Source organism: Manis javanica, chromosome 1 (assembly GCF_040802235.1).
Source record: "Manis javanica isolate MJ-LG chromosome 1, MJ_LKY, whole genome shotgun sequence".
Taxonomy (NCBI): Eukaryota; Metazoa; Chordata; class Mammalia; order Pholidota; family Manidae; genus Manis; species Manis javanica.
Genome location: NC_133156.1, coordinates 211,356,499 through 211,381,869, shown reverse-complemented (window position 1 = coordinate 211,381,869; position 25,371 = coordinate 211,356,499). Strand labels below are relative to the sequence as shown.

The window sequence follows — 25,371 nt, the reverse complement described above, 5'->3', positions numbered from 1 at the left end:
AAAACCCAGCCTCTCTGAAAGTGACTGCCATCACAGCATATTACCTCTTACTCCCCCTTGAAGTTGCATTTCTGGAATTCTTAGCCATTCCCTGTCACATGCTGATGATACAGCACCTTGCTCATTCTCTCCTTCTCCATCACTAGTTTGTTCATAATTTTTGATTGCCTCAACATCCTCAAACCACTCAGACTTGACCTGCTCAGCTACATCAATCTATGAAATTATAAATAGAGAATCCAATGTTAACTAATTATAAGTGATTATCTAATGAAATATGCATAGTAATAATTCTTGTTATTTCTAAGTGGCAGAATCTGATTTTTCTTATTATTTAATTGTATAAAAGTATCACAATGATCAATATATGCATGCCAGTGTTCAACATTAACATTATAACAATGCAAAAATTTCATTAATCAGAAAACAAATGACTTGATGAACAATAAGATTTTTCACGTTGCTAATTGTTTTTAAAGGAAATTTTAAGATGTATTGAATGAGTACTATGCCCAGGCCCCACATTCAGTGCTGTGGACACAAATCTGATTAAAACTAGGAATAAAGAAAGGCAATCTTAAAATGACAATACAGTGTGTTAAGTGCTGTAACAGAGCTACTCCTCGGAGGAGTCATCTTCATCAGACCAAGGCTAAGGGAAGGCTTCCAGAAAGAGGAAGGAATTCCGGAAAGAGGAAGGAACTCCCCTGATTTCAAGGAATAATGTATGTAACAAACTACTTCTAATTAGAGACTATTTCATCAAACATAGCCATTTCTTAATGACTAAAAATGAAGGCCCTGCTTCAAATGCCAAATCTTTAATTTTTTTACCTCAGATTTCACCAACTTCATATACCCACTGAAGAACAGGAGATTCAAAGAAAAGAAAACAGTCTTATGGTGTTAGAATGTAATTATACTATACAAACTTTGTAAATATGTACAACTGAGAAAGCATTTTTTTATTCATTACATGTCAGTGTGGTTTGATCACACTCAGTCAACACATCCTTCAAATCTCATCTTAATGGCATTGCTAAAAAGTCTACTGATGATCAAATCAGGGGTGGGCAATTACAGCTGCAGGTGGCCTGGCTTGCTAAGAATGGTTTTTTACATTTTAGGAGGAAGGAAGGAGAGAGAAAGAATGGGATAACTGTATAGAGAGACCACATGTGCTCCACAAAGCCTAACATATTTTACTATCTGGAGTTTTACAGAAAAAGTTGCCTATCCTTAAACAAAACAAAACAAAACAAAACAAAACAAAACAAAACAAAACAAAACAAAACCCAACACTACGAAGTGGATTTTTGCTCATACCAAAGCTAAAACTTGTTTCACTGAATTCATTTATTATCAGTTTATAGTGGAAGAAACCACCAGAAAGATCATTTGCTATAGAACGTGGTCTAGACACCAGCACAATTACTTGCATATGGTGGGAGGGAGGAAAACAGAGAAGGTGTTTTTAAGAGAAGATAAGTAAGAGTGTGTAGTCAGCTACAAAACATATGGGTTTTGCAGGGGCTGGGGAAATCCAGGAACAGAATATAATCAAAGCAGACAAAAAATATACAGTAGTCCTAGTGGCTTTACAATGAGCTGCTCAAGTTGGAAGATAACTACTATGATATTAATGACCCATAAAATTTGAGAGCTAGCTAGGTCTACTGAGAAAACTGAGACTCAGAAGTGAAGTTAACTTGCCTAAGTTCACAGAATGAGAGCGGGACACAAAGAACTAGACTACAACCACCCAAATCTCAGTTCAGTTCTTCTTTGTCATGAAAGGACAATGTTAACCTGGAAACGTAACACTATCAATTTGTGACAAGTTAGCTCAATTGAGCTCAGAAGGAAAAACGTCTCTTCAAGAGTTCCCCTTCTTTCCCTAATTACTAGTGATTTTTCAGAAAAGAATCTACAGGTCTACAGGTCTAAAAGAGGTAGATGGAGGAGTAGACAGACACCAGCTACATTTCCCTAAAGATGGTGGGAACAAACAAGGGAAAGTTGGCCAACCATCACTAAAATAAGCCTTGAAGATATCCAGTGGCTTTACAGTAATAAGAATCATCAAATTTCAGTTAAATTACCTGGTTCCAATTTTATTACTTTAATTGCTGCCAGTTCACCAGTGTTAACATTTCGTGCCTAAAAAAGAAGAAAAGATAATTGTGAAAAAAGCTTTCATAAAAAACTCTTAAGTCTCATTTATAAATTAATAACTTAGTGTTTATTTTTAGTTATATAGAAATATTTTTAAAGCAACAACTACAAATGATTTATATTTACAAAAGAAACATATTCTTCATAATGAATTTCAATATTAATTCATGTATAAATTTAATAATGGTGATGATAATAATAATAGGTAATACACATAAAGACCTTAGTATGTGCCAGGTACTATTTTAACTATTTTTACATTAATTCATTTAATCCTCACAGCAATCTTATGAGTAGGAACTAACATTATTCCCATATTGCAGATGAGAAAACTGAAGCACAGGGAAGTTAAAAAACTTGCTAAGGCCATAAGGTACCAAGCAATGCTGGGATTCCAACTCAGAAGTCTAACATCAGACTCTGAGCTTTTCACTCTATTGTCATCCATCCAAAGGCTGGATAAAATTTTGAACTGATTAGCCTTTAACTTTTAAATTAAAAACCCTTAGAATATGAAAAGCTAGTATAATTATTAAACTATAAAAGCAGCCCCCTGCATCGGTTTAAACACACCTGGTGATATAATAAAATGTGTGCAGTTCACAAAACCAAATATATTTTTACAAGCCTCATATTAAAAATAAAAATCATTTAAAAAATCAATCTCTAATAGTAGATTCCTGATATTTACAACTATAATTATGTATAAATAAGCAGAAACTGTCTTTTCAATTTGTATAAAAATGGCAATAACTTTTTGTCAATCTTAAGTGTTTCATAATCGGGTCAAACTTCCAAATAATATTAAGCTATTACTGTTACATAATATTTAAATTGTTAACTGAAACTTAATAAATTAAATTTCATATCACCCAACGAAGACCAAGAGATACAGTCCCCTGATCACAGAATCCTTTCAGATCACCAGAATTGTTCTTAGTTTCCACACTCTCTTATTAATGGACTGGTACCCAAAAGAGATGATGATCACATTAACAGCGGACTCCTTCTAGGAATACGGGGCATTAAAAATGTCAGCCAAGAATCTAGAAAAGGGGATATGGGTCAGGGACATTGCTGAAATATAAAATTTAACCTTTTGATGCAAAGAAAAACCAAAGCATTAAAAGATCTCCTCATACAAATTAAGAAAAAAAAACCCATAACTAATAAACACTTGTGATGCCAACTTACTACAGTCAGTACAAAACAGCTTTGAACAATTATTTCAAACTAAGTTAATTTCCATTAAATGAGATAGACATTTCAAATAGATAGTTGCACATATGTATTTATTCCCTTCCCTAGGATAAGAAGATTTATATATATTACTAGTAGATATTATATACTTTATATATATAATATATATGTATGTATATATAATGAAATAGAAATAAAATCAGAGTATCATTCTGGGAGCATTCTATAAGGGGAGGCAGAGTGTACCTGTAAAATATTTAGGTATATCACATCAACATTAGTCATAAATCTTCTGAAACACTATTTTAACGACTTGTCTTTCTTCACTTCGGTATCTTTTCTCTGTTAGGCTCTTCTTTGATACTCTGTCCTCTAACCCCATCTTTTTTAGCACTTGTCCAAATAAATAAGACAGGATGCTACTCTCTCCAATTCACAGTTTTCCACTTAAAAATTCTGCCACAGTTTTATTTTCTGTTTATTGAAAAGAAATTCAGAGTATGGGTGATTCCATTATGGAACAGCAGAAAAAATATGAACTCACAGAAAGCTAGGATGCTTATTTTTACAGTTAATTTTGTTCCCAATTAACCACAAGAGGGCACACTCTCTACTGATAAAACAAGTTACACAGTGTCCAAAATGGCTACTGTACACAATGTACTCTTCTATAAATAGATTTACTAATAGTTAACACCAGCGCACATTTAACAGAAATACTGTGACAATAAACTATTGATAAGGAGTTTATTAAAATCAATATTTACTGTAAGCTTGACTTAGGAGTACAGTTTTTTCAAAATTTAAATCAGTCCAGAATTCTCTAAAGTATAGTAAAAGAGTTTTAAAAGTATGGTTCTTTAGTCAATTAAAAAACAAGATGGCTAAAATGACTGCTGCCCTTTTTGCCTTCTGAAATATTTTCCAATATGTAATTGCAAAGAATTAAGATTTTTAAAAAAGGGAAGAAAATGAACACACACACACACACTCACAAAAAAAAAGAAACCTCAGGAAACTTCTGAGCTTTTCTGCAACAAAATATATGTTTACTAATGAAAGGTCTTTAAAAGCATTATGATTCATCAAGAAGCTTGGTCTTCTGGCTACAGTAAATCATATTTTGCTGCATATAAACTTATGGCAGTCAAGGTTACACAGAGGTAAATTAAAGATTAATATTACCTCTAAAACTCAGTATATCACTTCCTTTTTTCAATCACCTAGAGAAATTTATTAGGAAAAAATGAGAGCAAGGTAAACAATGTAAAATATTACCATGTATAAAGTTAAAAATTTCCAATTCAGTGTCAGTAATGTAAAATTTTAAGACTTGTTCAGGGTAAAAATTCAATATAAATATTCTAAGCATTTGGACCTAGTAGGGTTCTGCCACATCACTGACTTGACCATTACTCATCACGTGCTCTCAAAGGGATATTCAGATCATGTCATTCTTGAGTTTAAAACTCCTCTGGAGTATACACCATTGCTTTAAAGACAAAATTCAAATTCCCTGTCAGAACTTGAGTTTTTCAGTAAATATAGCACTTTTTATAACAGCTTTATTAGGATATAATTCACAAACTGTAAAGTTCACCCTTTTAATATGTATAATCCATTTTTAGTATAATTCAGAGATATGTAACCATCATTACTATCTAATTTTGGAACATTTTTATCAGCCCAAAAAGAAACTCCAGACCCAATAGCAGTCACTCCCTACCCCTTCCCTTCCAGTCCCTGACAATTAACTACTGATTCTACCTTCTATCTCCATGAATTTGACTACTATTCTGGGTATTTCATATAAATAGGACCCTACAAAATGTGGTTCTTTGTGAGTAGTTTTTTTCACTGAGCATAAGGTTTTCAGGTTCATCCATGCTGTAGAATGTACTGGTAACTTTATTCCTTCTGTTGCTGAATAATATTCTATTTTTTTTATCCATTTATCAGCTTGAAGGGTATTTGGGATGTTTCCACTTTTTATCTATTATAAATAGTATTACTATGAATACTAGTGTATACATTTTTGTGCAGAACTATACTTCCAATTCTCTTGGGTACAGAGCTGACTGGAAATGGTGAATCATATGGTAACTGTAGTTTTTTGAAGAGCTGTTAAAACTTTTTCTGAAGTGGCTGCACCATTTTAAATTATCACTAACATTAAGGGTTCCAATTTCTCCACATTCTTACCCAATGTTTGTTTAACGTTTTTTATTTTAGCTAACTTAGGAGGTATGAAGTGGTATCTCATTGTGATTTGATTTGCAATTCACTAATGACTGATGCTGAGCATCTTTTCATGTTTACTGGCCATATGAATATCTTCTTTGGAAAAATGTCTATTGAGATCTTTACCCATTTTTAATTGTGTTGTCTTTTTACTGTTGACTCATAAGAGTTCTTTATAAATCCTGATGTAAGTCTCTTATCAGTTACATGATTTGCAAATATTCCCATTCTGTGGAGTTGTCTTCACTTTCTTGATGGTGTTCTTTGAAGCACAAAAGTTTTTAATTTTGATGAAATCTGACTTAAATATTTTTTGTTACTTGTTCTTTTGGTATTGTAGCTCAGAACCACTGCCTTACCCAAGGCCACACAGATTTTTTCCCCTTATGTTTTCTAAGAGTTTTATAGCTTAACTCATCCGTTCAGGTCTATGATCCATTTTGAGTGAATTTTTATGTAGTGTCAGGTAGGGATCCAATTTCATTCTTTTGCATGTAATTTCTAGTTGTAAATCTGGCCTCTGTCTAGTATTTCCAGTCATTCCCAAATTTGCACTTTATGCTCTGGCCAAACTAAACAACTTGCCATTCCCCAATGCTATCCACACTTTTGCCTCTGGACACATACAGCCTAGGCAATTGCTTACCCTCCTTTTAAGCTCATCTTAGTTATTATCACTTTCCATAAGCCTTTTTCTAACCCCTGTTCTGGCGTAGGCCACACACACACATACTCCCACAGATCCTGGGTAACCTTTCTCAAATGGGAGTGGGCGTAGTTAGGAAAATCTTGCAGATTCTAGGACTGATCTTAGTTCTGAGCGGCTCTTAGAAATTACATTTCAAAGTTGTCCTGTAATTCAGTTTGGTTCAGTCAGCCTTTCAGAAGACAGACATATTAGAACTAGTTTGGAAGAGGATTTTTCTGATATGATTTTGTGCTGATTGCTGAGTTACCTCTACCAGAAAACTATTCCTTGAGTGTAAGAGAGCAAACAACATAATCAAGAAGCAAACTTAAGAGGCAAAAAAATGTGCTCAATATTGTATAAAGTGAGTACAGATAGTCATGATCAATGAAAAATATGACCACCTACTATGTACCAAGCATCCCCAGGTATTCAAAGTTTACTAGTCAGAAGGGACTATCTAATGTGAATATGAAGTATGGTTCTGAAATGGGGTGAAGAAACACAAACTTTTGTCCTGGCTCTGTAGTTTCCTTTACGTTTTCTCCCCAACTGCCTCCCTACAGTTTCAAAACAAGAAAATGGAGACTATTTCTAAGTTTGCTTTTAATTTTAGCAGTCAATATTTACATCAAATAATTTAAGTCTAAATTAACAGATTCTAAATACTGAACTAGCTGTCTGATTATATAAGAATTATATGAGGAAATTAAAAAAAACAACAACAACAACAACAAAAACACCACCACTGGTGTTTTAAATCAACAAAGTTAGAATGGACCTAGGAATCTGTATTTAAAGCTACTGAGGTAGTAATGGTCAGCCATATTTGGGGACCTGGGCTACGGCACTGTGCCTTGAGTTTTATAAAACATAAATGACAACTTCTGAGTCTGAAAGAGCTGTTAAAGGATTGGCTTTATGAAGGAGATACCATTTAAGCAGAGGTTTGAGAGATGGGCTGGATTACAATACAAAACAGGAAAGGAAAGGAGGACATAGAAGAAAAGTATGTGCAAAGGAATGGGGACAGAAAACATAGGCTATATTTTGAGTGTATTGGATGGGCCAAACCTCAGGGTGCCTCCCACATAAATACTCCCTTTTAGAGGGAAATGGTTAACCTGTGGCTCCTGCAGAAGGAATAGTTTTGCTTACTTTTCCACAGTTAACTTGGATTAGGAATTAGCCTACCACAAGGACAACCAAAACACAGAAGACTGATAGCCAAGGTGACACACATCCCTTGCTTGCCCAGGACACTCCCAGTTTTATCTGTCCCAGCAGAATTATTAACAATGCCCACTTTCACTCTCAAAATTATAATTAAAATTTTATTTACTTTGGATAATAAAATTTAAGGTCACTCTACCAATAAACACTGAGCTGACATGAAAAAAGGAAATTAGCCAATCAGATTCTCTAAAGTAGGGGTCAGCAAGCATGCCTGTTTTTATAATTGAAGTTTTACTAGAACACAGCCATGTTCATTTGCTTAAGTACTGTCTATGGCTGATTTCATAATACTCAATAGCATGGTGTAGATGAAATGAAGACCATAAATATGGCCCACAAAACTTGAAGTACTCACTGTCTGGCCCTTTACAGGAAAGACTGGCTGATTCCCACTCTAAAACAGTGCTATCCAACTGAACTTTCTGCATTGATGGAAATGTTCTTTACCTGCACTGTCCAATAAAGTGGCCTCATGCCACATGTAGCTACTGATCAACTGAAATGTGCTAGTATAACCGAAGAAATGAATTTTATTTCATTATTTATATATATATTAAAATATTTAAATTGGGGGGTTTAAATTGGAATATAATTGACATATACACTGTGCAAGTTTTAAGTGTATAACATAATGATGTGATACGTATGTATTGCAAAATGATTACCACAGTGAGTTTAACATTCATCATTACAGAGTCACAAATTGCTTTTTCTTGTGATGAGAAGTTCCAAGATCTTTTCTCAGTATCTTTCAAATATACATTACAGTAGTTACTAACAGTCACCATGATGTCCATCACATGCCCAGGACTTATTTATCTTACAATTGAAAAATAACAGACTGAAAATATTGTTCTAATACCTTTGACACACATATCAATTTGTACATGCATCTCCACCACCACCCAAAACAGGGAAGTTTCATCTCTGTGAAAGCTCCCTTGGAAGTTTTATTCTCTCCTCACATCAACTCCGGGCAGCCACTGATTTGATCCACTACAGCATTATCTTCTCAAAAATTTCATATAAATTAAATCACTCCTTATGTAATTTTTGAGACTGTCTTCTTTCACCAAGTTGCTACATGTTTCATTAGTTTGTTCTTTTCTACTATTGAGTAACTTTTCACTGTATGGATATACCACAGTTATTCACTACTAGTGGGAGGAAATAGTGATTATTTTCAGTTTTTGGTAAATATGAATCAAGCTGCTATAAACATTTGTGTACAGGTTATAAAAGCATCCGGAAGTGGGACTAGGTTATATGGTAGCTATATGTTTAATTTTAGAAAAAACTGTCAAACTCTTTCTAGAGGGACTGTACCATTGTTCACTTCCAGTAGCAATGTATAAGAGTTCCAGTTGTTTCACATCCTTTCCAGTAGGTGGTACTGTACTTTCTATTTTAGCCACTCTAACAGGTGTGTAATGGTATCTCATAGTGGTTCTAGTTTGCATTTCCCTAGTGGCTAATGATGTTGAACATCTATTCATGTGCCTATCTACCATCCTTTGATGAAGTGTGTTCTAGTCTTTCATCTGTATTTTAACTGAGATGTTTATTTTCTTACTGTTGAGCTTTGAGAGTTCTTTATCAGGTATATGATTTGCAAATATTTTCTGCCAGTCTATAGCAGTCTTTTCATTCTCTTAATAATGTCTTTCACAGAATGTTAATGGACTGAATTGTGTGCCTTCCAAAGTTTTTATGAAGTCCTAATCCCTCATACCTATATTTGAAGACAGGGCCTTTAGAGGTAATTAAGGTTAATGAAGTAATACATGTGAACTCTAATCCAGCAAGACTAATGCAACAGTGTTCTTATAAGAGGAGGAAGGGACATCAGAAATGTGCATACACAGAGAAAAGGTCATGTGAGAACACAGCAAGGAGGTGGCCAACTACAATCCAAGGAGAGAGGCTTCAGGAGAAACCAATCTTACCAACACCTTGATCTTGGACTTTTAGTCTCCAGAAGTATGAGAAAATAAGATTTCAACTGTTTTAAGCCACCCAGTCAGTGGTGTTTTGTTATGGCAATTCTAGCTCTAATACATAAAGCTCAAGTTTTCCACTTTATCAACTGTTTTCTTTTATAAATTGTGCTTTTGGTATTCAAGACATTTTGCTTATCCCCAAATCTTTAAGATTTTCTCCTAAAAGAACAAGTTTTAAATTTAGATTTATGAAACATGTTGAATTAATTTTTGTTTAAGGTATCTTTCTTTTTTTTTTGCATGTACATGTCCAGCTGTTCCATGTTCTTTTGTTGAAAAGACTACCCTTCCTCCACTGAATTGCCTTTTACCTTTTTCAAAGTCAATTGGCTATATCTGTGAGGGTCTATTCCTGATCCTCACCAATACCACAGACAGTCTTGATTACTGTAGCTTTACAGAAAGTCTTAAAAATAAGATGCAATTCCCCTTAAATAGAATTCGTGCCTCATATCAAATTCACCAAGTATCATAATTCCTCCAAGTGGTAAAGATACCTCAAGACAAATGCTGGGCATAGAAGCCACAGGGCATAAATCTGCAAAGAAGTAAAAAGCTAACCTTTTCAAACAATATGGCTTCTCTCTCACTTACCAACTTTACATCTCCCTGTATGGCCCCGGAAGATGACTGGTTAGCCAGAGACGGGTAAGATTCCTCAAGGGAGGAACAACCTAAGACAGGCACAGTCGCAGGGGGGCCATCAGGTGAGCATTGGGGATCAACAGAGGTGAGGCTTAGAACCTCACCCTCCCTGTTTTGAGAGAAATCTTCTGCATCCGTGGATGTTTTATTGCCCTTGTCTAGCTTGGATTAACACATAGTCTACAGGCACACACCTGATCATCTACATTTGCTCTCTTACAACACTAAACTATGTTTTCTACCTTTATCTTGCATCTACCTACAACTTCAGCATCTTATTAAAAATAATAATAATAATAATAATAATAATAATAATAAAGGGAGAAATGTGGGATCCACATATAAATCAAGTATAAAAATCAAACGAATATTCATATTTGACCTGTTGTTTATAGTTCATAATGCGTGATCAAAACCAGAAGTTTCTGTGATGACTGCCCTTGTACTGTTCACCATGTAAGAACTTATTCACTATGTAAGAATTTATTCACTATGTAAGAACTTGTTCGTTATGCTTCAGAAGATTGGAGACTGATGAAAATTAGGCTTGGGGTGGATTAATGATTGTGCATTTGAGCATTGACTCCCCTATACAGAATTTTATTGTTGTTAACAACCATTTGATCAATAAATATGAGAGATGCCCTCTCAAAAAAAAAAATAATAATAAGATGCAGTTCTTCTAAATTTATTTTTCTTTTTCAAAGTTGCTTTAACTATTCAAAGTCCTTTACTTTTCCCTATAAATTCTAGAATCAGCTTGTCTATATTTATTTTTTAAATCCTGTTGTGATTCTGATTAGAACTGCATTAAATCTACAGATCAATTTGGGGAGAACTGACTCGCTTACTACATATAGTCCTCTAATCCATGAGCACTACTCTCTATTTAGGTTTTCTTTGATTATCTTTCATCAGTGTTTTATAATTAATCTATATACAGATTCTATACATCATTTAAATTTTGATTTTAGCAGCCATATGTGGCTAGTGAAAACTGTATTAGACATCATACCTCTAAAAGCTCTAACAAGTCTGAACTTGGAAATACTGAAAAATAGTACCACTACACAATGTAACCCATTGTAAAAACGGTGTCATTAAACCATACCAGGGTCTTAGCATAACAGGATCTTGGGCAAAGTGAAGTTTTGAAGAAACAGAAAAGATACAATGAGGAGACAGTCAATAAATAAAAAGCCAGAACAGAACACATAGAGAAAAAATAATAAGAGACCATGAAAAAGGAACAGATCGCCAAAGATATCTTGAGCTCCTAACAACTTTCCAGTTCCATATCACATGTATTTTTACAATAGCCTCTCTTTTCTTGAGTTAATTTGACTGACTCTGTTTCTTGAAACCTGATGATTAAAGATGTAAATTCCTATGACTATCTAATGTTAGTTTCAAAAAAGAAAAAACAGATTGTGACTATCATACTAACTTTTTAAATGACTGAATATATGTGTAAAAAATAATCTGTGAATGATGACAACATACTAATAAATTATACTTCAAAGTTTACTTTTTAAATTGTTTAGAAATCAAAATGGACTTGTTTCATATTAATAACACTTTCAAATGGTAATCAGCAAGTCACAGATGCCAATTAATAAATCATATGGATAAAATTTAACAGTGGCACTGAGTTTGGAAAAACATAATGGACCAGGTAACTGTAACCGAAGTACAACCTCCTACTACAGAAGCAAGAGGAGCAGCATCTCTAGCCCAGTAGTGCTCAAATTCCAGTTATGTACAAAAATCACCAAGGTTTTCATTTTGGAAATATGTTAGACTGGACATGACAATCCCTGCCATTATTAATACCTAGATATGGCAGAAAAGATACAATAAATACTCTCTTAAGTGCATTGCCAAACTCACAAGCAAAAAAAAATCCACAGAAGGCAAAAACAAAGAGAAAACAGTAATTAGCTCAAAAAACATCTATTGAATGCATTTACTTAATGATATCAGAGTAGTAAGCAGGAGTTAAAGCCACAACCTTAGCTTAAATTTGGAATCTAGAGACCTTAAGTTTCACTTTTATTAGATGTAATGAAAGTTGGAATAAGACAACTGAAATAAAACCATCAATGCCCTTGAAAGGCCACACCCATCAGAGAAAGGGGAGGGTGGTCTGTTCATTGACAAAGAAAGAACAAAAAACAACTGTATCTGGCCTTCACTAGAATGGGGTCCTCCAAAAATTTATAATTATAAGCATGTTCTTATTTAAGTGTAAATTTATACTTCTCTGAGGGACCAGGAGCCTCAAGCCAAGAAATGAATTTAAGTTGTTTCTGGGTTGACAGTAATATAAAGCATCTGTCAAAAAAAAAGATACAAATTCTCTGTAGCAAAACACACCTTCAGCCCATGCCCAGGGAGATTCCTAAATATTAATATTAATCAAATATGAGATTAAGATAAAATTATCAAATCAAAAGAAAACAAACTACCAGAGCAGCAAAACCTATAAACAACAGAATTAAATTAGGAAATTCAAATTTTGGCATAGATACATAATATAAAATTACAGTTAAATATGCTTTGAAAGTTTATAGAAATAAAAGCAAGCATTAAATACATGGGCCAGAAACAAGGAGCTAACAAAAATGACTTGGTAGACAAGAAAAAAGGACCTAATAGAAATTCTGGAAATAAAAAATTTAATCCCTGAAATAAAAAAACTAACTGGAGCAGATACAGACACAGAATTAGTAAACCAGATGACAGATCTGACATATAGAGATAAAGATATGAGCAAAAGATAGACATCTTAAAATAATTTCATCTCATGAAGGAGACATTAACATACATCTAATCAAAGTTTCAGAAAGAAAGACTAGGAAAAATACAGAAGCAGCAATATTTCAAGATGACAGTGGCTGAAATTTTTCCAGAATGGACAGAAGACGTGAGACCTCAGATTCAGGAGACACAAGTCCTAAGGAGGATAAGTAAAAGGAAATCCACATTCAGACACATCATACAAAACTGCAAAACACCAAAGACAAAGAGGTGATCCTTAAAATCAGTTAGAGAAAAGGAGTCAGATGACCTACAAAGGAACAATTTGGTTTCTCAGAGAAATAAATATGAATAACACTGTGCTAGCAGAAAGTAAGTCAATCTAAAATTACATTCTCAGGTAAAAACATCATTTAAGAAATTGGACAAAAAAGTAGTATTTGACAAAAACTGAGAGTTTACCACTAAAGGGCATCCAGTACCTTCTTCTAAAGGTATAATTTCAGGATAAAAAAGAGACTCAGAAGTCAAGTTGAAAATGCAAGGAGCAAAAATCAAATAAATTGTCAATCTTAGACAGTATAAACAAACACTGATGACTGTAGAGAACAATAATAATGTCTGATTAATGCGATTTCTAAAAAGCTAGAACTCAAATATTGAACAAATGGCATGTAAATGGGAAGGTGTGATTGACATTAATGTGCTTTAAGATAACAGTCTTGTATTGTTTTGGAAGTGTGTAGTTAGTGAGTAATCCCAGATCTTAGGTTAGATATATGTATTAAATTATTGAGAGTAACTTTTAGAATGATAAAGTTAGTATAAAGAAGTGATTTTTAATTAAGGAGGATACTACCCCCATACAATAGAAAGGAGGTATCTAGAAATGTGTGAAGATGTTCTGGACTGTTCTAATAAATGGGGATGATAATGGCACTTGGTAGGTAGGAGTTAAAAGATTTTTTAATGATCCATTGTGCCTACAAAGTGCCAAACCGTGAGAGACCTGGCCAAAATGCCAATAGCACCTACACGGAGAAATAATACACAACACACACCTACCAAAAATGGCATTTAAGCAATTCAACATGGAAATTAAACAAGTCAATAAAAACCACCTGTAAATGTACTTTAAATTAGATTCTTGAGCTCCACATATAACATATTTGGAATCAACAGGTGTGAGGTGAGACCCAGGAACCTATGATTTTCATAACCACCCAGGTAACTGTAATGCAACAGTCCATCAAATCACACTTTGAGAAACACCACAGCCTAAAGAAGGTGAAATGGTAGATGAATGGGGGTTTCAGAAACTCCCGTTACAGGGAAAGGCTCTGGAGCAAAAGATGCTCAGTTCTGAGGAGAAATCTAGCAGCAGAGGGTAGGTGAAACTGAATTTCATATAAACATCCATTATGTGTCCCCAAAGCAGAAACTGCAGATTACAAGGGACATCATTTTTCTAAAAATTATAAGAATGATGCTTTCTCATTACATAAAACACTTTTTCTTTTAAACACTGGAAATGAAAATACAATAGAATGGTTCAGGACACCATCAATAAAATAGTTCAATCCACAACCTATAAAACAGATGGGAAAGTCTGTCTTCAAAAGTTCTGGCCAAACTCTGACCTACCTCACTTGAGTAAATGCCCTTCATCCACCAATTCCTAACATCCACCAATTCTTAACACACAGCAGGATGTGACTGCTGTAGAGCAGAATGTTATTTCTGGAAGATGCTAAAGATAAGTACAAGATGAAAAAAGAAAAAAAAGAGTTACTTGGTTAAGTACTGAAAATAATACCTACTATATTCTCTTCCTAGAGATTAACAACGCGTAACAGGCACATAAAAGAGTCTGAAGATTCTACAGCAAGGAAACCCATTTGCTTTTGTTTGACTCTACATTTTTCACCATGGTTGAATTAAGGAACTCTCAATTCTTCCCCATCTTTATTAGGAAATTTTAAGATTAAGAAAAATCTATTCCCTTATTGAATACATTTTATTCACTACTTTATTTATCCTTGGAACCTAGGACAGTGTCTGGAACACAATAGGCACTCAAAACATGTTTGCTAAATGAGTAATTAAAATAAGTTGCACACTGGTAATTGTTTAAAAGCCAGCTGGGGAGATAAGAGCAGAGCAAGCCTTGATGGTGGTAGCATTTCAGCATTGTAAACACCTCCCATCATGGTGGATCAAAAGCAACCAATTTGACATCTCTGATTACAGTGCTGGGAAGAGATGGTCATAATCTCACTGGCATAAAAAGGCACCAGGACACCAATGATAAAAATGGTAGCTTACTTTATGCAAATGCAGAATAACATCTCACAAAACAGAATCCTTGAGGAATGAAAACTGAGTGTTTCAGATAATGGGATCAATGTTAAGTGGAAAATGTGCTATCTTTGTAATTCAAAGAAGAAATGTGTGTCTATTAAACATGCAGTACAAAATTAAGCATCCTCTGTTAACTCAATTATCCATAAACTGGCAATATAGATAAACTTTCATAAGTCATGCTCTTAAAGTCTACTAAGGTATGTAAAGTTATGTGTCCTTTTACAAAATCAGGGATTCTTAACCTACGGCCCAAGGATGGGCTTCAGGGAAGCCAGGAATTCCCTGACACTGAATGTAAGCTGACACATGTTTTTACATTTTTCTGGGAAGAAAGTCTACAGCATTCATCAGATATGTCAAAGGTGTCCATAACCCAAAGTTTAAGAACCACGTCTCCAAATAAGCCTGACTGTTCTGCCTGTTTAATTGGAAGTGTTTTGGTTTCTACCTCTCAGGTTGTCAGTGGTTACTTCTTACTGTTGGTGTGCTGCTTTGGGCATGCCCACCTCCTTCTAATTTGCTGAGGGTTAGAGAAACTGGTAAATGAACTTAAAAAAATGTGTTTTAATTAAGTCACCAAGGGATTCACCTATGAATGCAGTGAATAAAAAATAAAACTGTGAAAACTGACTGGTGATAAATATTATCTCAAAAGAACTATTTAATATACAGATAACTGGTGGTCCAGACTTATTATAAAAACAAAAAATATTGTACCCAACTGAATCTTTGTTTCACTAGAAGTCTTCTGTTTATTTTTAAATATGTTTAAGATAATTTTTGTTTTTGATTTTTTTTTGGTATCATTAATCTACAATTACATGAAGAACATTATGTTTATTAGGCTCTCCTCTACCCCAAGTCCCCCCCACAAACCCCATTACAGGCACGGTCCATCAGCATAGTAAGATGTTGTAGAATCACTACTTGTCTTCTCTGTGTTGCAAAGCCCTCCCCTTTCCCCCACCCCCCACATTATACATGCTAATCATAATACCCCTTTCTTCTTCCCTGCCCTTATCCCTCTCTACCCTCCCATTCTCCCCAGTCTCTTTCCCTTTGGCAACTGTTAGTCCATTCTTGGGTTCTGTGATTCTGCTGCTGTTTTGTTCCTTCAGTTTTTCTATTGTTGTTATACTCCACAGATGAGTGAAATCATTTGGTATTTGTCTTTCTCCGCTTGGCTTATTTCACTGAGCATAATACCCTCTAGCTCCATCCATGTTGTTGCAAATGGTAGGATTTGTTTTCTTCTTATGGCTGAATAATATCCCATTGTGTATATGTACCACATCTTCTTTATCCATTCATCTACTGATGGACACATAGGTTGCTTACATTTCTTGGCTATTGTAAATAGTGCTGCGATAAACATAGGGGTGCACCTGTCTTTTTCAAACTGGAGTGCTGCATCCTTAGGGTAAATTCCTAGAAGTGGAATTACTGGGTCAAATGGTAAGTCTATTTTGAGCATTTTGAGGAACCTACATATTGCTTTCTACAATGGTTGAACTAATTTACATTCCCACCAGCAGGGTAGGAGGGTTCCCCTTTCTCCACAACCTCGCCCACATTTGCTGTTGTTTGTCTTTTGGATGACAGCCATCCTTACTGGTGTGAGGTGGTATCTCATTGTGGTTTTAATTTGCATTTCTCTGATAACTAGCGATGTGGAGCATCTTTTCATGTGTCTTTTGGCCATCTGAACTTCTTCTTTGAAGAACTGTCTGTTCAGCTCCTCTGCCCATTTTTTAAAATTTTATTTTGGTATCATTAATCTACAATTACATGAAGGACATTATGTTTACTAGGCTCCCCCCTTCACGAAGTCACCCCCACATCCCTGTTCACAGTCACTGTCCATCAACATAGTAAGATGCTGTAAAATCACTACTTGTCACCAAGTTCACAATCACTGTGCCTCAACATAATAAGATGCTGCAGAATCACTACTTGTCTTCTCTGTGTTGCACAGCCCTCCCCGTGCCCCCCCAACACTATACATGCTAATCGTAATGCCCCCTTTCTTTTCTTTCCGCTCTTATCCCTCCCTTCCCACCCATCCTCCCCAGTCCCTTTCCCTTTGGTAACTATTAGTCCATTCTTGGGTTCTGTGCTTCTGCTGCTGTTTTGCTCCTTCAGTTTTCTTTTGTTCTTATACTCCACATATGAGTGAGATCATTTGGTACTTGTCTTTCTCCGCCTGCCTTATTTCACTGAGCATAATACCCTCTAGCTCCATCCATGTTGTGAATGGTAGGATTTGTTTTTCTCTTAGGGCTGTGTAATATTCCATTGTGTATATGTACCACATCTTCTTTGTCCAATCATCTACTGATGTACATTTAGGTTGCTTCCATATCTTGGCTATTGTAAATAGTGAGCGATAAACATAGGGGTGCATCTGTCTTTTTCAAACTGGAGTGCTGCATTCTTAGGGTAAATCCCTAGAAGTGTAATTCCTGGGTCAAATGGTATTTCTATTTTGAGCATTTTGAGGAACCTCCATATGCTTTCCAGAATGGTTGAATTAATTTACATTCCCACCAGCAGTGTAGGAGGGTTTCCCTTTCTCCACAACCTCACCAACATTTGTTGTTGTTTGTCTTTTGGATGGTAGCCATCCTTACTGGTGTGAGATGATCTCATTGTGGTCTTAATTTGCATTTCTCTGATGACAAGCGATGTGGAGCATCTTTTCATGTGCCTGTTGGGCATCTGAATTTCTTCTTTAGAGAACTGTCTATTCAGCTCCTCTGCCCATTTTTTAATTGGATGATTTGCTTTTTGTTTGTTGAGGTGTGTGAGCTCTTTATATATTTTGGATGTCAACCCTTTATCGGATCTGTCATTTTCGAATATATTCTCCCATACTCTAGGATGCCTTTTTGTTCTATTGATGGTGTCCTTTGCTGTACAGAAGCTTTTCAACTTGATATAGTCCCATTTGCTCATTTTTGCGTTTGTTTCCCTTGCCTGGAGAGATATGTTCAAGAAGAGGTCACTCATGTTTATGTCTAAGAGATTTTTGCCTATGTTTTTTTCTAAGAGTTTTATGGTTTCATGACTTACTTTCAAGTCTTTGATCCATTTCGAATTTACTTTTGTGTATGGGGTTAGACAGTGATCCAGTTTCATTCTCTTAAATGTAGCTGTCCAGTTTTGCCAACACTATCTGTTGAAGAGACTGTCATTTCCCCATTGTATGTCCATGGCCCCTTTATCGAATATTAGTTGACCATATATGTTTGGGTTAATGTTTGGAGTCTCTATTCTGTTCCATTGGTCTGTGGCTCTGTTCTTGTGCCAGTACCAAATTGCCTTGATTACTGTGGCTTTGTAGTAGAGCTTGAAGTTGGGGAGTGAGATCCCCCCCCCCACTTTATTCTTCCTTCTCAGGATTGCTTTAGCTATTCAGGGTCTTCGGTGTTTCCATATGAATTTTTGAACTATTTGTTCCAGTTCATTGAAGAAAGCTGTTGGTAATTTGATAGGGTTTGCATCAAATCTGTATATTGGTTTGGGAAGGATGGCCATTTTGATATTAATTCTTCCTAGCCAAGAGTATGAGATGAGTTTCCATTTGTTAGTGTCCTCTTTAATTTCTCTTAAAAGTGTATTATAGTTTTCAGGATATAGGTCTTTCACTTCCTTGGTTAGTTTTACTCCTAGGTATTTTATTCTTTTTGATGCTATTGTGAATGGAATTGTCTTCCTGATTTCTCTTTCTATTAGTTTATTGTTAGTGTATAGGAAAGCCACAGAATTCTGTGTGTTAATTTTGTATCCTGCAACTTTGCTGAATTCTGATATTAGCTATAGTAGTTTCGGAGTGGAGTCTTTAGGGTTTTTTATGTACAATATCATGTCATCTGCAAATAGTCACAGTTTAATTTCTCCTTTACCAATCTGGATTCCTTGTATTTCTCTGTTTTGTCTAATTGCCATGGCTAGGACCTCCAGTACTATGATGAATAACAGTGTGGATAGTGGGCATCCCTATCTTGTTCCCAATCGCAGAGGAAAAGCTTTCAGCTTTTCGCTGTTCAGTATGATGTTGGCTGTAGGTTTATCATATATGGCCTTTATTATGTTGAGGTATTTGCCCTCTATACCCATTTTGCTGAGAGTTTTCATCATGAATGGATGTTGAATTTTGTCAAGTGCTTTTTCAGCATCAATGGAGATGATCATGTGGTTTCTGTCTTTCTTTTTGTTTATGTCGTGGATGATGTTGATGGATTTTCAAATGTTGTACCATCCTTGCATCCCTGGGATGAATCCCACTTGATCATGGTGTATCATCCTTTTGATGTATTTTTGAATTTGGTTTGCTAATATTTTATTGAGTATTTTTACATCTACGTTCATCAGGGATATTGGTCTGTATTTTTCTTTTTTAGTGGTGTCTTTGCCTGGTTTTGGAATTAGCGTGATGTTGGCTTCATAGAATGAGTTTGGGAGTAATCCCGCCTCTATTTTTTGGAAAACTTTAAGGAGAATGGGTATTATGTCTTCCCTGTATGTCTGATAAAATTCTGAGGCAAATCCATCTGGTCTGGGGGTTTTGTTCTTTGGTAGTTTTTTGATTACCGCTTCAATTTCATTGCTGGTAATTGGTCTGTTTAGATTTTCTGTTTCTTTCTGGGTCAGTCTTGGGAGGCTGTATTTTTCTAGGAAGTTGTCCATTTCTCCTAGGTTTTCCAGCTTCTTAGCATATAGGTTTTCATAGTAGTCTCTAATAATTCTTTGTATTTCTGTTGGGTTGGTCGTGATGTTTCCTTTCTCATTTCTGATTCTGTTGATGTGTGTTGATTCTCTTTTTCTCTTAGTAAGTCTGGCTAGAGGCTTATCTATTTTGTTTATTTTCTCAAAGAATCAGCTCTTGGTTTCATTGATTTTTTCTATTGTTTTATTCTTCTCAATTTTGTTTTTTTCTTCTCTGATCTTTATTATGTCCCTCCTTCTGCTGACTTTACGCCTCATTTGTTCTTCTTTTTCCAATTTCGATAATTGTGACTTTAGACTATTCATTTGGGTTTGTTCTTCCCTCTTTAAATATGCCTGGATTACTATATACTTTCCTCTTAAGACTGCTTTCGCTGCATCCCACAGAAGTTGGGGCTTTGTGTTGTTGTTGTCATCTATTTCCATATATTGCTGGATCTCCATTTTAACTTAGTCGTTGATCCATTGACTATTTAGAAGCGTGTTGTTAAGCCTCCAGGTGTTTGTGAGCCTTTTTGCTTTCTTGGTATAATTTATTTCTAGTTTTATACCTTTGTGGTCTGAAAAGTTGGTTGGTAGGATTTCAATCTTTTTGAATTTACTGAGGCTCCTTTTGTGGCCTAGTATGTGGTCTATTATGGAGAATGTTCCATGTGCACTTGAGAAGAATGTGTATCCTGTTGCTTTTCGGTGTAGAGTTCTATAGACGTCTATTAGGTCCATCTGTTCTAGTGTGTTGTTCAGTGCCTCTGTGTCCTTACTTATTTTCTGTCTGGTGGATCTGTCCTTTGCAGTGAATGGTGTGTTGAAGTCTCCTAAAATGAATGCATTACATTCTATTTCCTCCTTTAGTTCTGTTAGTATTTGTTTCACATATGCTAGTGCTCCTGTGTTGGGTGCATAGATATTTATAATGGTTATATCCTCTTATTGGACTGAGCCCTGTATCATTATCTAATGTCCTTCTTTATCTCTTGTTACTTTCTTTGTTTTGAAGTCTATTTTGTCTGATACTTGTACTGCAACACCTGCTTCTTTCTCCCTATTGTTTGCATGAAATATCTATTTCCATCCCTTGACTTTTAGTCTGTGCATGTCTTTCAGTTTGAGGTGAGTCTCTTGTAAGCAGCATATAGATGGGTCTTGTTTTTTTATCCATTCAGTGACTCTATGTCTTTTGATTGGTGCATTCAGTCCATTTACATTTAGGGTGATTATCGATAGGTATGTACTTATTGCCATTTCAGGCTTTAGATTCGTGGTTACCAAAGGTTCCAGGTTACTTTCCTTACTATCTAAGAGTCTACCTTAACTCACTTAGTATGCTGTTACAAACACAATCTAAAGGTTCTTTTCTATTTCTCCTCCTTTTTCTTCCTCCTTCATTCTTTGTATATTAGGTATCAAATTCTGTACTTTTTGTCTATCCCTTGATTGACTTTGGGGATAGTCAATTTAATTTTGCATTTGCCTCGCAATCAGCTGCTCCACCCTCCCTACCATGATTTTACTACCTCTGGTGACAGCTCTCCAACCCTAGGAACACTTCCATCTATAGCAGTCCCTCCAAAATAGATTGCAGAGATGGTTTGTGGGAGGTAAACTCTCTCAGTTTTTGCTTATCTGGGAATTGTTTAATCCCTCCTTCAAATTTGAATGATAATCTTGCTGGATAAAGTAATCTTGGTTCCAGGCCCTTCTACTTCATGGCATTTAATACATCATGCCACTCCCTCTGGCCTGTAAGGTTTCTGCTGAGAAATCTGATGGGCTTTCCTTTGTATTTAGGGTGATCTTATTTCTGCCTCTGGCTGCTTTTAAGTCTGTCCTTATCCTTGATCTTTCCCATTTTAATTAGTATGTGTCTTGCTGTTGTTTTCCTTGGGTCCCTTGTGTTGGGGGATCTGTGTATCTCCATAACCAGACAGATTATGTCCTTTCCCAGATTGGGGAAGTTTTCATCAACTACCTCCTCAAGGACACTTTCTATCCCTTTCTCTCTCTCTTCTTCTTCTGGTATCCCTATAATGCAAATATTGTTCTGCTTGGATTGGTCACACAGTTCTCTCAATATTCTTTCATTTTTAGAGATCCTTTTTTCTCTCTGTGCCTCAGCTTCTTTGTATTCCTCTTCTCTAGTTTCTATTTCATTTATTATCTCCTCCACCGTATCCAACCTGCTTTTAATATCCTCCATTGTGTTCTTTAACAATTGGATCTCTGACCTGAATTCATTCCTGAGTTCTTGGATGTCTTTCTGTACCTCCATTAGGATGTTGATGATTTTTATTTTGAACTCCCTTTCAGGAAGAGTCATGAGGTCCATATCATTTAAATTTTTCTTGGGAGTTTTATTAACAATTTTACTCTGGACAAGGTTCCTTTGGCATTTCATGTTTGTATATGGCGCCCTCTAGTGTCCAGAAGCTCTATTCTGGAGCTGCTGAGCCCCTGAAGTAATGTCGGGGCTCACATGGGAACGGTACTGGTTCCTGGGGGTAAGAAAGAAGAAAGAACTGTTCCCCGCCTCCTGGCTGCTGTGCGTGTCTCCACTGCCTGAGCCAGTGGGCCAGTCACATAGGTATAAGTTTTTGTCACAGAGCAGCCAGATATGGATCCCTGCTTTCCAAAAGCATCCAGAATCCCAGTGTCCCCAGGAACTCTGCCTGTATTAACTTTCCAACCCAGTAGTCATGCGAGTCTCATGAAAGCACCATGAAATGTAGGTTTGTGCTCCCTGTGCAGATCCCCGGAGCTAGGAATTCAGCAGTCCCAAGCCTTCCATTCCCTCCCTGCTCCGTTTCTCTTCCTCCCTCCAGTGAGCTGGGGTGAGGGAAGGGCTCTGGTCCCGCGGAGCCACAGCTCTGGTACGTTACCCTGTTCACTGAGGTCTGCTCTTTCTCCAGGTGTGTGCAGTCTGGCTGTCCTCTTTCCCGTTGCTCTCTCAGGATTATTTGCGCCAATTAAATTTTCTAATTGTATCCAGTTTTAGGAGGAAGCCTCTGTCTCTCCTCTCACACCGCCATCTTTAATCCTTAACTTGTTTAAGATAATTTTTATCTCATGAAGGAATATACCCTTCAAATTTATCCATCAGGAAACTTGGCATCTATCCATTTGACAACCCCACTTCTGCCTTATCGTAAAAAGACTCTCTGGGTCAGGGGTGGGGTAGGGGAGAGAAACCATGTAACAATGAACTACACTTTTCAAAATTTACAATCACTTGCATTTAAATTTTGGGTAAGTAAACAAATTACTGGAATATATTTGTGGGTGGGATTTATGTCTTTCACTAAAATCATAGATAAAAGGAAGACATACATATGCTTTTTCATGGCATAAAATTCTAAACTTAAAATATTTATAAGACAAATAGACTAATTTAGCTTCATAAAATCCTAGAACATTACTTTTACAAAGCACTCTTAGCAATGATATTGGTAACATTTTTTTCAATTATGTTATATATAAATTTTTTTGTACACTTATTCCTTTTACTAAAAATTCACCTATTATTACAGAAGAATGACCAATATGAAAACCACTATTTTCACATGTCTCCTCTTTCCAACATTTGTTTTCTATTTCATTATCACTTGCTTCTGTTACTGCGCTTTTACCTCAATTCCATTATGGTAATCTCAGAGGATAAACTGTAGAAGGAATGACCTCTAAGGACATACTGTATTAGAGCAGACCAGTATCGATCTTGTGAACTAAAGTAATTTAATGGGCATAAAAAGAAATAGTTAAATTTATACTTGATTCTATGCGTTCCAGTCTGTGTTTGACCAAGGCGAAAATGAACAAGAAACCATATTATATTTCCTTAACAATTATTTTCAGGAATAAAGAGCTGTTTTCTGCTATACTTTCAATCCAGAGGTGTCTAGAACACTCCTCAAAGGAAGGGTCCTAACGGAGCACAGCCATTCCTCTCCAATAAAGCTGGACCTGAGCTCACTCAAGGCTGCCAAGCATCAAGACAATATATCCCCAAATAAGTTATGAAAGAGTTTGGTCAGACAGACAGGAAAAAGAAACAGAAGAGCAGATTATGAAAAAAAGAAGACAAGTTCAAGGATTAAGGGAAAATGTGATTATGAGGCCAAAGGCCAATGGCAGTGGCTAGATACTGAGACCATTGACAGTAACTGGAATTGATCTCACCAGTGCTGATAAATATTATATTCAGGTAACACATTTTGGTGGGATAACTTAGAGTTTCCTATGGTAATCTCATACAAGTCTTTAAGGGCTGAAATAAGGAAAGTGCACAATAGTTTCTTGGTTAGTGTTATGTGCTCCTCCCAAAGTTTCTTGAGACTGGCCTGGGAAGGGACCTTCCTGTGAGTCAAATGGAATTTCAATCCATTAAACTGCTGAGGTAATCACTAATTATTCTCCCAGAAATAGGAAACACGACGTGGAGAAAATGTTTATGAATTCACAATTCTAGTTTTTTAAAAATCTATTTGTTTTAACAAATAAAAGGCAGAAATTAAAAAGTAAGACAGGGATGAATAGTTACAGAATAGGGAATATAGTCAGTAATACTTCAATAACTTTGTATGGTGACAGATGGTAACTACACTTACTGTGGTGACCATTTTTATAGTGTATATGATTGTTAAGTCACTACATTGTGTATCTGAAACTAATTAAAAGAATATATTTATGTCAATTACACACACTTCAATTAAAAATTTTTTTTTTAAGATTCCCCCATTTGGGATTAAAGATGGTGCCATGAGAGGTGAGACAGAGGCCTTCTCCCAAAACCACAAATAATACGAAAATATACTTAATATAACTAATCCTAAAAGACTAACAGGAAAGAAAGCTGGTCCAGACTGCAAACACCTGGAGAAAAGAGCAAACCTCACAAAACAGGGTAACATACCAAAGCCGTGATCTGGCAGGACCCAAGCCCTTACCCCACCCCCAGCTCACCGGTGGAAGGAAAAGAAATGGAATGGGAAGGGGGTGGAAGCCTAGGACTGCTGAACACCCATCGCTGGAGATTTGCTCTGGGAGGACGAACCTACACTGCATGGTGCTCTGGAGGTTAGTGGGGTTACAAAGCTAAGACAGGCGGAATATTGGAGAGACTGAGATTCCAGTTGCTTGTAAAAAATGGATCATTATCTGGCCGCTCTGGGACAAAAGAAAGGCCAGCAGTCTGAGAGACTTCCTAACAGCAAGAGGGCTGCTAATGGAGAAAGGATTGCACAGAGCTTGATCCTCAGGAGAATGGACAGGTGGACAAAATTGTCTGGAATTATCTGGGTGCACTCTGCCCAGCAGGTTGGGAACTTTCAGGAGCTTCAG

General features: G+C 36.0%; 1 protein-coding gene across 6 annotated transcripts in view; it reads right to left on the bottom strand.

The window, feature by feature from the left end:
- MAP4K3 (mitogen-activated protein kinase kinase kinase kinase 3) overlaps nt 1–25,371 on the bottom strand; it is a 254,608-nt gene that overhangs the window by 159,508 nt on the left and 69,729 nt on the right. For 5 of the 6 annotated variants that reach the window (XR_005058777.2, XM_037009323.2, XM_037009324.2 and 2 more), the window contains exon 2: nt 2,103–2,160. Coding sequence is in view for 4 of the 6 variants with exons in the window: in XM_037009323.2 (XP_036865218.1) it covers nt 2,103–2,160 (58 nt within the window). In the remaining 2 variants the exon portion in view is untranslated. Of the gene's footprint in view, nt 1–2,102; nt 2,163–25,371 lie in introns of those variants that run through there. The other variant, XM_037009327.2, reaches the window with a different exon arrangement.